This window comes from Miniopterus natalensis, chromosome 2 (assembly GCF_054644295.1).
Source record: "Miniopterus natalensis isolate mMinNat1 chromosome 2, mMinNat1.hap1, whole genome shotgun sequence".
Lineage (NCBI taxonomy): Eukaryota > Metazoa > Chordata > Mammalia > Chiroptera > Miniopteridae > Miniopterus > Miniopterus natalensis.
The window spans coordinates 70,429,604-70,442,044 of record NC_142082.1 but is presented as its reverse complement, the minus strand read 5'-3'; the positions used below and the strand labels follow the sequence as shown (position 1 = coordinate 70,442,044).

Sequence of the window (12,441 nt, the reverse complement as noted above, 5' to 3'; positions counted from 1 at the left end):
CTGACTGGGAATCAAACCCGCAACCTTTTGATGTGCAAGACGAAGCTCCAGCCAACTGGGCCAGGGCTACACACACACACACACATACATGTGTGTGGGGGGGTATATATATACATATTCAAAGAACTATTAAAGGTGCCTGTCCAGCGTGGCATAGTGGTTGAGCATCAACCTGTGAACCAGGAGATCACCGTTCAATTCCTGGTCAGCACACATGCCCGGGTTTCGGGCTTGATCCCCGGTACGGGGGGGGCGTGCAGGAGGTAGCTGATCAATAACTCTCTCTCATCATTGATGTTTCTATCTCTCTCTCTCTCTCCCTTCCTCTCTCTGAAATCAATAAAAACATATTTTTTAAAAAAAGAACTATAAAGGATATAGCCGACACTATGAGATTTTAACTCACCTTCCCCCCCCAAAAAAATCTGTAACTTAAATCTCCAAAGAATAAGGCATTCTCTTACCATAAACTCAATACCATTACTATGAAAATCAAAAATGGTTCTCTAATATTATTGTCTAGGAAAAACTTCTGTGTATTCTGTCTAATACTTCTGTACTCCAAACATTTGGGTATTTTTCCCCATCAAACAATTCACCAGTTCTCTGCAGACACCAAGTGTGGGTGTCCTACAATTTAATTAAGTGTGCCACTGTCTACCTGGAATTAGCATCAGATCTCACAGGCTAGGGGTTCAACTCACAAGATTGCCTCCCTTCTCATTTCAGAAGCCAATAGGAAACCCAGGTGTTGCCTTGCTTCTGACCAACTGGAAGGTTCCCACAACCCCTTCCTTGGGTTTGGTAATTTGCTAGTGTGGCTCACAGAACTCAGTTTACTTACTAGATTACTAGTTTATTACAAAGGATAAAATTCAGAAATAGCCAAATGGAAGAGATGCATAGGGAAAAGTATGTGGAAAGAGCTGCAGAGCTTTCATACCCTCTCCAGGCTTTCCACTCTTCTGGCACCTCGACATGCTCACCAACCTGGAAGCTCTCTGAACCTTACACTTTTGGTATTTTTATGGAGTCGTGATTGATTAGATCATTGGCCATTGGGGATTCATTGAACCTCTAGCTCCTCTCCCCTTTTGGAGGGGCTGGGTAAAGCTGAAAGTTTAAACTCTCTAATCACGTGGTTGGTTCCCTTGGCAGTCAGGCCCCATTCTGTGGTTATCTAGGGCAGCACTTTTCAGCCTTTTTCATCTCATGGCACACATTAACTACTAAAGTTTCTGGCACACCAAAAAAACAGGTATTATTTTGATTCATTCACACTGGACAGCTATTGTTGCGTTGGCTACTGTTATTTTTTATTTGACCATATAAGGGAAAAGAGGTCAGTGTCCCTGACTAAGTAGTCAGGTTTTGCATGTTTTAAAAATTCTCTCAGAACACCGGTGTACCTCTCTTGCCATACCATTGTTCCTACCTCGGCACACCGGTTGAAAATTGCTGATCTAGGAGCTTTCTAGAAATTACCTCATTAACATAATCTCAGATTTGGTTGAAAGGGGCTTGTTATGAATAACAAAAGATACCCATATCATTCTTACTCTTATCACTTAGGAAATTCCAAGGGTTTTAGGAGCTCTTGCCAGGAACTAGACAAAGATCAAATATATATATATTTTTACTAAAAAATCACAAAATCAGCCCAGGTAAAGTGGCTCAGTGGTTGAGCATCGATCTATAAACCAGGAGGACATGGTTTGATTCCTGGTCAGGGCACATGCCCAGGCTGCAGGCTCAATCCCCAGTAGAGGGTGAGTAGGAGGCAGTCGATCAATGATTCTTTCATCATTGATGTTTCTCTCTCTCTCCCCCTTCCTCTGTCTTAAATCAATAAAAACATTTAAAAAAAAATTTTTTTAATCACAGTTATCTAATGTCTAGTGCATATTATAGTTTCGCCACGTCATCTTGTTTTTTTAACTATTTATTTATTTATTTATATTGAGAGAGACACACACATCGATTAGTTATTCCATTTATTTATGCATTCATTCGTTAATTCTTGTATGTGCCCTGACCAGGGATCAAACCTGCAACCTTGGCATATCAGGACAATGCTCTAACAAACTGAGCTACCCAGCTAGGGCCTCATTTTTTAATTTTTATTTTTTTGTTAATCCTTACATGAGAATATTTTTTCCATTGCTTTTCAGAGATAGTGGAAGGGGTAGGGGGAGAGAGAGAGAGGGAGATGTGAGAGAGACACACATCGACTGGTTGCCTCACGCTGGGGAGTGGGGAGTGAACCTGAAACTCAGGTATGTGCTCTTGACTGGGAATCGAACCTGCAACCCTTTGGCATGTGGACCAACACTCTAACCACTGAGCAACACCAGCCAGGGCCCCCCAAGTCATCTTAAAAGTATTTTTGGATCTATTTTTTTTAACCAGGATCCTGTCAAGTTTCACACATTGCATTATTTGTTAATTTCTGTAAGCCTGGAAGTCTCCCAACATTTTTTTTTTTTTAAATGACATTGACTCTTTCAAGAGTCTAGACCATTTGTCTTTTAGAATGTCCCACATTCTGGATTCATCTGATTGTTTCCTCATGGTACTCTTTAACTTGTTCCTTTATCCCTGCGTTGTATTGAAAGTTATATCTAAATGTCCCATTCTGTTCAGGATACATGTTTTGAGCAAGAATACTTTATAGGTGTAGTTATGTTCATATTGCATCTTATCAAAAGACCCATAATATCCGATTGTTATACTTTTTAGTGAAGATTAGTTTGAATGTTTGTTTAAGACAGTAACCACAAAAATATCTCTATTATAAAAATGTATTTTTCCTTTTGCAATTATTAAGTAATCTGTAGGGTACACATAACTTATTCCCAACAACTTTTCTTCCATGGTTTTAACATCCATCTTTTCCTGATCAGTTCTTTAGTTTGGCTTTGCAACATGGTGAGTTTCCTTTTTCTCTTTTTTAAAATTTTTTAAAAAATTGATTTGAGAGAGAGAGAGGAAGGGAGGGAGAGAAACATCAATTTGTTCCACTTTATCAATTTATATATTGTGTTTCATATATTGACCTCATTATAGATTTATTGATTTGTTTTTTTAAATTCAGTGAGTTATAATCATTATTGTTTCTAATGTTCAAATAGTCCCAGATTTAGCCAGTAGTAGCCTTTATAGGGTAACTCTTTTGAAGTGACTCCAGTGTGGCTCAGGTTGGTTGAGTGTTATCCCATGCACTGAAAGGTCACTGATTCAATTCCCAGTCAGGGCACATACCCAGGTTGTGGGTTCGATCCTTAGTCAGGGTGCATATGGGAGGCAACCAATCAGTGTTTCTCTATTGCATCAATGTTTTTTTTTTCTCTCTCTCTCCCTCTACATTTCTCTAAAAAAATTGATAAATCATATTTTGAAACTAAATAAAGTTACTTAGTAAATTAAGATTTCTGTCCTTAGAATATAACCCACCAAGAAAGCATAGTCAGAACACTATGTTCAAAGACAGTCTGAAATAATGTTTTTCTGTGTGGTTATACTGTTATTATGGTAAGTACTTTGATTTATTTGTTTCTGTTTATATTTAATTTTAGGATTTGATTTTTTATTCTTTTTTATCTAATTTTATTTTTGGTGTATGTAAGTATTTATATGGGTCAGAAATCAAAACCATAGAGTTATCTTGGTTCCTCTTTACTCCTTCCGCTCAATTCCCAGCTATTTGCTTGTTTTCTTCATATCTTGAAAATTAAATTCATTTAGTGGAGCTTCATTTTTCTAAAAGAACAAGGACTTACTCTCTTAATCAACACTAAACTTTTTTTGTATATTATTAAGTCACTGTTTCTGTGTTCGGAATTCCCCAAAAGTCATTTGGTAGTTTCAGTAACATTTGGGAGACTATCACATACAATATCTACGTATTTGCTATGTAACTACTTCATATACTGTAATCACAAGAAATGGGAAATTACTCTTCATCTCTTTAATGTTTATTTAGGTAGCCAATAATGGCATATTTTAACAAAGGCTATATAATCTTTTTCTTGTACACTATAGTACTCATTATAGAGGAAACAAAAGAAGAACCAACTAAGCTGTATATTAAATTCTAACCTTGACCCTTTATTAATGTACTTTTCAAAGAGAAAAGTCACACTTGTTGTCTGTCAGATAAATAAGGGATAAATTTGGAACAGAATGTTGGATCTCCCCTCAAAAACAGCGTACTTAGTAACTATTTTTACTATATATGGATATAGATATGGATATGGATATATATATATATACGTGTGTGTGTGTGTGTATATCTCCAAAGTCAAGGTCATGCAGGGTCATGCTCTCTCCAAAGCTTTTAGGGGAGAATCCTCCCTTGCATCTTCTAGCTTCTAGTGTCTTCAGGTGTTCCTTGGCTTGAAGCTGTACAACTCCAATCTCCGCCTCTGAATTCACATGTTCTCTCTCCTCTAGGTGTCTCTTCTAACGACAGGTCATTGCATTTAGGGCCTATCCAAATACTCCAGGGTGGTCTTATCTTAACTCAGTTACATCTGCAAAGAGCCTTTTCCAAAACAAGGTTCCAATGGTTAGAATATGAACATATCTTTTTAGGCGCCTTCATTCAGCCCAGTAATAAGTGTGCGTGCACTCACACAGTCGATTCTCATTCATAGTGATGTTGTATAAAGTTTCAATGAATGCTGACTGAACGAATACTGAACCATTTCTCCTAGGGGAAATATGTATAATCTCACATAGATTATAACCTTAAATCCTAAAAACGACCCATCCTGGTAGATTCCTTTTTTTTTTTTACTTTAAAAGAGAAAATGAGATTCAGAAGTGTTAAGTGACTTGCCTGAGGCCACCTTACTAACAGGTGCCCGAGTTGGGATTCAAATCCTGTTCAGCCAGCCTCAGAGCTGGAGCCATGGGCCCTTTCCTGTCTTCATCCTCTGGTCATACTGAAACAAGAAAGCATAGTGTCACCTTGTTTGTCCGTAGCTGGGGATGTGCACAACTTGAATTTTTTGCTGCTCTGTGCATGTCTTCTAATGACTGAAAGTGCTATAATAATTGATTTTTGGAAACAAATTTTAGCGAGTAGGTGAATGTGCAAACACAGAATCAGGGAATGAGGATTACGTATATTTTGTATATTTTATATCTAATGTAGTTTTGTGGGATGATGGATAATGAAACTTGAAAGATTGCATAACTTAGTGACCTCATAGCATCTTAAGTCACTTGAAAAACAGTATCCATTGAAATAGGGAGTTTATTTCACCTCTTATTTTAATGGCTATGATTTAGGACACAAAGTAATACAGTTTATTTGAAAACTTTTGTAATAAATTTAGCATTAAAGTATTCATTGAATGTAAAATTTATTTATGTTAGCTTTTTCTTCTAGGTAGATGTGAAAGTGGACTCCAAGGATTTGCGAATAGATACATTTCGAGCCAAAGGAGCAGGAGGCCAGCACGTTAATACAACTGATAGTGCTGTCAGACTTGTCCATGTCCCCACAGGTAAGCAAGTCCCTTTGCTTTTGTACTTTTAAGCTTTTTTCATGGCTTATAAAACTATTTAGTATTTAGAAGGAAATAGTCCTATATTAGTGCCTGGTTCCTTATACAAACTCTTTAAAGGTGACATTGGGGTCATAGGTTTGAGGTCCCTAGTGTGTTCATACTTCGCTTCTGTTTGGAGAAGATAACTCTCTCAAAGGAGGCAGAGAGGGAGTGGACCTATTCAGAGAAGCTGTCCAGGTATGCTGCACAGGGGTAAGCCCCAGCCTAAAAACAAACTTGAGAGTAGCATTGGACATGCCACTGTGATGGATCTTTTGTCACCATGCAGACTGACTGTTAGCTCCATTAGGCTCTGCTGCATGAATGCACTTATTTTGAGTACTGGTAGTTTTTGTATACTACAAGGTAGTTTTGCAATCCTTAATGTGATTTTAAATATTCCTATCATTTTTCAGATTTTTAAACTTTTTAAAAACTTTTAAATTTTTTTTCTTTTTAAATTTATTTTTACATGACACATATATGGTTTTTAAAGTCCAGTGGTAAAGTCCTATAACAAAGAACAGCAAGCTCCCTGGACCTCTTCCTCCCCCTCCTTCCTTCCCCTCCTTCCTTTCTTGACCTTAAATTTCTATTACTCGGAGGCAATCACTTTGAACTCTTTTAGCTATATTTTTGGGTTATTATCTCAGTGTTTTTAATTAATAGGCAGGTCTGATTGAGGATTTTGGCTCTTACAATATCTTCTTTTCCTATTCCTAATATTTTGTCAAAATTAATCTTCACTGTTTTCATATGAGGAGCAGGTAAATAGTGTTCACTGCTGAGCCAAGTAATATCCTATGATTTCATTTCATAAAGTTCATAATTACGTCATTGTTTTTTCATTTGCATAGTTTTCTTTGACTCCTACATCTTTCATAAGCTCTGTAAAATGAAATTAACCCAGTGTTCTACAGGGCTAATGCTTTTGACAACATATCAGACAGAACACTCCATTATCCTGCTCTAGTCTGGACAAGTTGCTCCCTAGGGCTGCAGTCAGGGAATTCCCTTAATTCCCTTAATGTCTATTTTGTGTTGGAGCCTCCTGTTTCTCAGATTCCATCTCATTGCTCTTAGTTTACTCTCTCATTTTAGAGCAGTTCACCTTTAAGTGGCTTCCTGAGAAAAGGTGCATGAGATGTAAATATTTTGAGACTTTGTATTTCTGAAATAGTTTTATTCTCACACATCATTGATCATGAACACTTGTTGGAAATCATTTTTACCTGGGACATTTAAGGCTATTGTAAATTATTGTATTTGTTGCTTTCAGTTTGGACACTCATGTTCTTTCTTTATTTTTTTAATTGAATTTATTGGGGTGACATTGGTTAATAAAATTATATGTTTCAGATGTACAATTCTGTAATACATCATCTGTATATTGTATTGTGTGTTCATCACCCCAAGTCAAGTCTCCTTCCATCACCGTTTATCCCCCCTTTAACCTCTTCTACCTCCCCCCACATATCCCTCCTTTCCCTCTGGGAATCGCCATACTGCTGTCTGTGTCTGAGTTTGTTTTTGCTTAATCCCTTCACCCTTTTCACCCAGCCCCACAATGCCCCTGCCCTCTAACAGCTGTCAGTCTATTCTCTACCTACAGACTCATGCCCTTTAGTTCTGAAATTTTTGTTCAATAATTTTTTTACTCATCATTGTTTTTAATTGAATTTATTGTGGTGTCATTTGTTAATAAAATTATACAGGTTTTAGGTATACAGTTTTATAATACATTATCTGTATATTGTATGTGTATTTACCACTCCAAGTCAAGTCTCCTTCCATCACCATTTATCCCTCCTTTCCCTTCTTCTACCTCCCCCCATACCCCTTCCCTCTGACAGTCATCATACCGTTGTCTGTGTCCATGAGTCTTTCTTATTTATTTTCTTTCCTTAATCCCTTCACCCTTCTCACCCAGCCCCCAAACCCCTCCCCTCTCACAGGTGTCAGTCTGTTCTTGGTATCCATGAATCTGTCTCCACTTTGTTAGTTTATTTTGTTCATTAGATTCCATATATAAGTGAAATCATGTGCTACTTTTTTTCTCTGCCTGTCTTATTTCACTAAGCATAATATTCTCCAGCTTCATCCATACTATCACAAAAGGTAAAAGTTCCTTCTTTTTTACAGCTGAGCAGTATTCCATTGTGTAAATGTACCACAGCTTTTTTATCCACTCATCGGCTGATAGGCATTTGGGCGGCTTTCAAATTTTGGCTATTGTAAATAATGCTACAGTGAACATAGGGGTACATATATTCCTTCAAATCAGTGTTTCGGGTTTCCTTGGATATATTCCCAGAAGTAGAATCTCTCGGTCATAAGGCAGTTCCATTTTTAATTTTTTGAGGTAACTCCATACTGTTTTCCATCATGATTGCACCAAACTGCAATCTCCTTTCTCCACATCCTTGCCAACACTTGTTTGCTGATTTATTGATGATACCCATTCTGACAGGTGCGAAGTGATACCTCATTGTGGTTTTAATTTGCATCTCTTTGATGATTAGTGACATTGAGCATTTTTTCATATTTCTGTTGACCATGTGTATGTCCTCTTTGGAGAAGTGTCTATTCAAGTCCTTTGCCCATTTCTGGATTAGATTTGTATTTTTGGTGTTGAGTTATAAGTTCCTTATAAATTTTAGATATTAAGCCCTTATCAGATATATCAGTGAGTATGTTCTCCCATTCAATGGGTTGTCTTTTCATTTTTCTGAAGGTTTTCTTTGCTGTGCAAAATCTTTTTAGTTTGATATAGTCCCATTTAATTTTTTTGTTTCCCTTGCCTCAGGAGACATATCGGAAAAAAAGTTGCTATGAGAAATGTCAAGATCTTACTGCCTATGTTTTCCTGTAGAATTTTATGGTTTCAAGTCTAATGTTTAAGTCTTTAACCCATCTTGAGTTTATTCTTGTGTATGGTGTAAAGAAGTGTTCTAATTTCAGTTTTTTGCATGTACTTATCCAATTTTCCCATTACCATTTATTGAAGAGACTATCTTTAATCCATTGTATGTTCTTGCCCCCTTTGTCAAGTATATATATATATTTTTTAATCCTCACCCAGGGGAATGCTTATTGATTCTAGAAAGAGGTGAAGGGGGAGAGAGAGAGAAATAATGATGTGAGAAACATCGATTGGTTCCCTCCCATACGCACCCCGACCAGGGATCTAACCCACAACCTGGGTGTATTTGCCATGACCATGACCAGGAATTGAACCCATGACCTTTTCTTTGCATGAGATAATGCTCCAACCAACCACCTGAGCCACACTAGCCAGGGCTTAGGTTCCTTTTCTAATAGTTCATTATTGGTATATAAAAATGGCAACTGATTTCTGGATATCTATTTTGTGTCTGGCTACTTTATTTCTTTATCAGTTCTAGTAGTTTTTCTGGTGAAATCTTTAGGGTTCTCTATATACACTAGCATATCATCTGAAAATAATGACAGTTTTACTTCTTCCTTTCCAATTTAAATGCCTTTTATATCTTTTTTTGTCTGATTGCTGTGGCTAGGACTTCCAGTACTATGTTGAATAAGAGTGGAGAAAGCAGACGTCCCTATCTTGTTCCCGATCTTAAGGGAAATGCTTGTTTGCCCATTGAGTATGATGTTGGCTGTGGGTTTGTCATATATGGCCTTTATTATGTTGAGGTTGTGTTCCCTCTATTCCCACTTTGCTGAGAGTTTTTATTACAAATAGGTGCTGGATTATGTCTAATGCTTTTTCTGCATCTACTGATTTGATCATGTGGTTTTTATCCTTCATTTTGTTTATGTGATGTGTCATGTTTATTGATTTGCAGATATTGTACCAACTTTGCACCACTTGATCATGGTGTATGATCTTTTTTTAATGTATTGCTGGATATGGTTTGCTAATGTTTTGTTGAGGATTTTAGCATCTGTGGTCATCTGAGGTATTGGCCTATAATTTTATTTCTTTGTAGTGTCTTTATTTGGTTTTGGAATTAGGATAATTCTAGCCTCATGAAATGAGCTTGGGATTCTTCCCCACCTCTTGAATTTTTTGGAATAATATGAGAAGGATAGGTGTTAGTTCTTTGAATGTTTGGTAATATTCACCTGTGAAGCCATCGGTCCAGGATATTTGTTTGTTGGGAGTTTTTTTATTACTGCTTTAATTTCACTAGTTGTAATCTATCCATTCAGATTTTCCGACTCTTCCTGATTCAGTTTTGGAAGATTATATGTTTCTAGGGATTTATCCATTTTGTCCAGACTGTCCAATTTGTTGGCATATAGTTGTTCTAATATTTTCTTACAGTCCTTTGTATTTCTTGGTTTCAGTTGTTACTTCTCCTCTTTCATTTTTTATTTCATATATTTGGGTCCTCTCTCTTTTTTCTTGATGAGTCTGGTTTGTCAAAGGTTTGTCAGTTTTACCTTTTAAAAGAACCAGCTCTTGATTTTGTTGATCTTTTGTATTGTTTTATTAGACTCTCTTTCTGCTCTGATCTTTATTACTTCCTACCTTCTGCTCACTTTGGACTTTGTTGTTTTTTCCCCCCTCCACTTCCTTTAAGTGTAAAGTTAGTTTGTTTATTTGAGATTTTGTTTGTTTGTTTCTTGAGGTAGGCTGTAATGCTGTGAATTTCTCTCTTAGGACTGCTTTTGCTGTGTCCCATAGATTTTGGATTGTTGTGTATTCATTTTCATTTGTTTTCAGGTATCTTTTGATTTCTTCCTTGATCCCATTGGCAACCCATTTATTGTTTAGTAGCATGTTATTTAGCCTCCATGACTTTGTGTGTTTTCATTTTTGTGTGTGTGATTGATTTCTAGTTTCATGCCCTTATGGTCAGAGAACATGCTTGATAATGATTTTAATATTCTTAAATTTATTGAGACTTGTGGGTTGTTTTTTTAATCCTCGCCCAAGGATATTTTTTTCCATTGATTTTTAGAGAGTGGAAAGGAGGGAATAGGGAGGGAGAGAGAGAGAGATAGAGATAGAGAGAAAAACATTGACATAAGAGAGACACATCACTTGGTTGCCTCCCGAATGCCCCCAGCTGGGCAGGGATCGAACCTGCAACCAAGGCATGTGCCCTTGACTGAGAATCAAACCTGGACCCTTTGGTCCACGGGCTTACGCTCTAACCACTGAGCAAAACCAGCCAGGGCTATTGAGACTGGTTTTGTGTCCTAACATGTGGTCTGTCCTACAAAATGTTTCATGTGCACTTGAAAAGAGTGTACATTCTGCTGCTTTGGTGTGAAAGGCTCTGAAGATATCGATTAAATCTATCTGATCTAATGTGTCATTTAAGCCAGTTTCCTTGTTGATTTTCTGTCCAGAAGATCTGTCTTTTGATGTCAGTGGAGTGTTAAAATCCCCTACTATGGCTGTATTACTGTCAGTCTCTCCCATTATGTCCATCAAAATTTACTTTACATATTTAGGTGCTCTTATGTTGGGTGCATAAATGTTTATAAGACTTATATCCTCTTGTTGGATTGTCTCTTTTTATCATTATGTTGTGCCCTTCTTTGCCTCTTACTGCCATTGTTTTAAAGTCTATTATAAGTATTGCTACCACAGCTTTTTTTTCATTTGCATTTGCATGAAATATCTTTTTCCATCACTTTACTAAAAGTAGAGTCTGTGTGTATCTTTCGTTCTGAGGTAGGTCTCTTGTAGACAGCATATATATATGGGTCTTGTTTTCTTATCCATTCAGCTACCCTATGTCTTCTGATTGGAGCATTTAAGCCACTTACATTTAAAGTGATTACTGATAGATACGTATTTATTGCCATTTTACTGTTTTCACTATGTTCCTGTTTTGCTTTGTTTTTTTCTTCCTCCTCTTCTACTACTACTTCTTAAAGCCAGGCCCTTTAACATTTCTTGTAATAGTGTTTTGGTGATAACAAACTCCTTTAGCTTTTTATTGTCTGGGAAGCTCTATCTCTCCTTCAATTGTAAATGATAGCCTTGCTGGGTAAAGTAGTCGTGGTTGTAGATCCTTGCTTTTTATCTCTTTAAATATTTTATGCTAATCCCTTCTGGACTGGAATGTTTCTGTTGGAAAATCAGCTGATAGTCTTATGGGAGCTCCCTTGTAGATAACTTTCTTTCTCTTGCTCCTTTTAAGATTCTGTGTGTCTTCTTTGGGACTCTCTGTGCTTCCTGGACTGTGTATCTTTTTCCTTCACCAGGTGAGGGAAGTATTAGATCATTATTCAAATAGGTTCTTGATTCCCTTGCTAACTCTCTTCTCCTTCTGCTATCCCTATGATGTGGATATTGTTATGCTTCATGTTATCCCAAAGGTTCCTTAAATTATCCTCAGTTTTTTATTAATTTTAGAGACAGGGGGTGGAGAGAGATCAATTTGTTGTTCCACTTGTTTATACATTCATTGGCTGATTCTTGTATTTTCCCTCACCTGTGATCAAAACTGCAACCTTGGCATATCGGGATGACACTCTAACCAACTGAGCTACCTTGCCAGGGCTATCCTATTCTTTATCATTCTTTTTTCTTTTAGCTGCTCTGATTGTGTGTGTTTTTTCTACCTTGTCTTCCAAATTGCTGATGGGATCATCTGCTTTATCCAACCTACTTTCTATTCATATTTCCAGTGTTTTTGTGTGTGAATGTTTTGTTTTGTTTTGTTTTGTTGTTGATCCTGACCATAGATTATTTTTTCCATTGATTTTTAGAGACAGTGGAAGGGAGGGAGAGGAAGAGAGAGAGAAGAGAAACATCAGTGTGAAAGAGACATGTTGATTGGTTGCCTCCGAATGAGCCCTTACCTGACCCAACCAGGCTCAGCCAGGGCCAGGGATGGAACCTGCCACCCAGGTACATGCCTTCACTGGGAATTGAACCTGC

General features: G+C 37.2%; 1 protein-coding gene across 4 annotated transcripts in view; it reads left to right on the top strand.

Moving 5' to 3' along the window:
• The window catches only part of MTRF1 (mitochondrial translation release factor 1), a 50,087-nt gene that overhangs the window by 19,363 nt on the left and 18,283 nt on the right, over window positions 1-12,441 (top strand). For all 4 annotated transcript variants that reach the window (XM_016205408.2, XM_016205407.2, XM_016205409.2 and 1 more), the window contains one exon: window positions 5,396-5,513. In XM_016205408.2, the coding sequence (XP_016060894.1) occupies window positions 5,396-5,513 (118 nt within the window). The remainder of the gene's footprint in view (window positions 1-5,395; window positions 5,514-12,441) is intronic.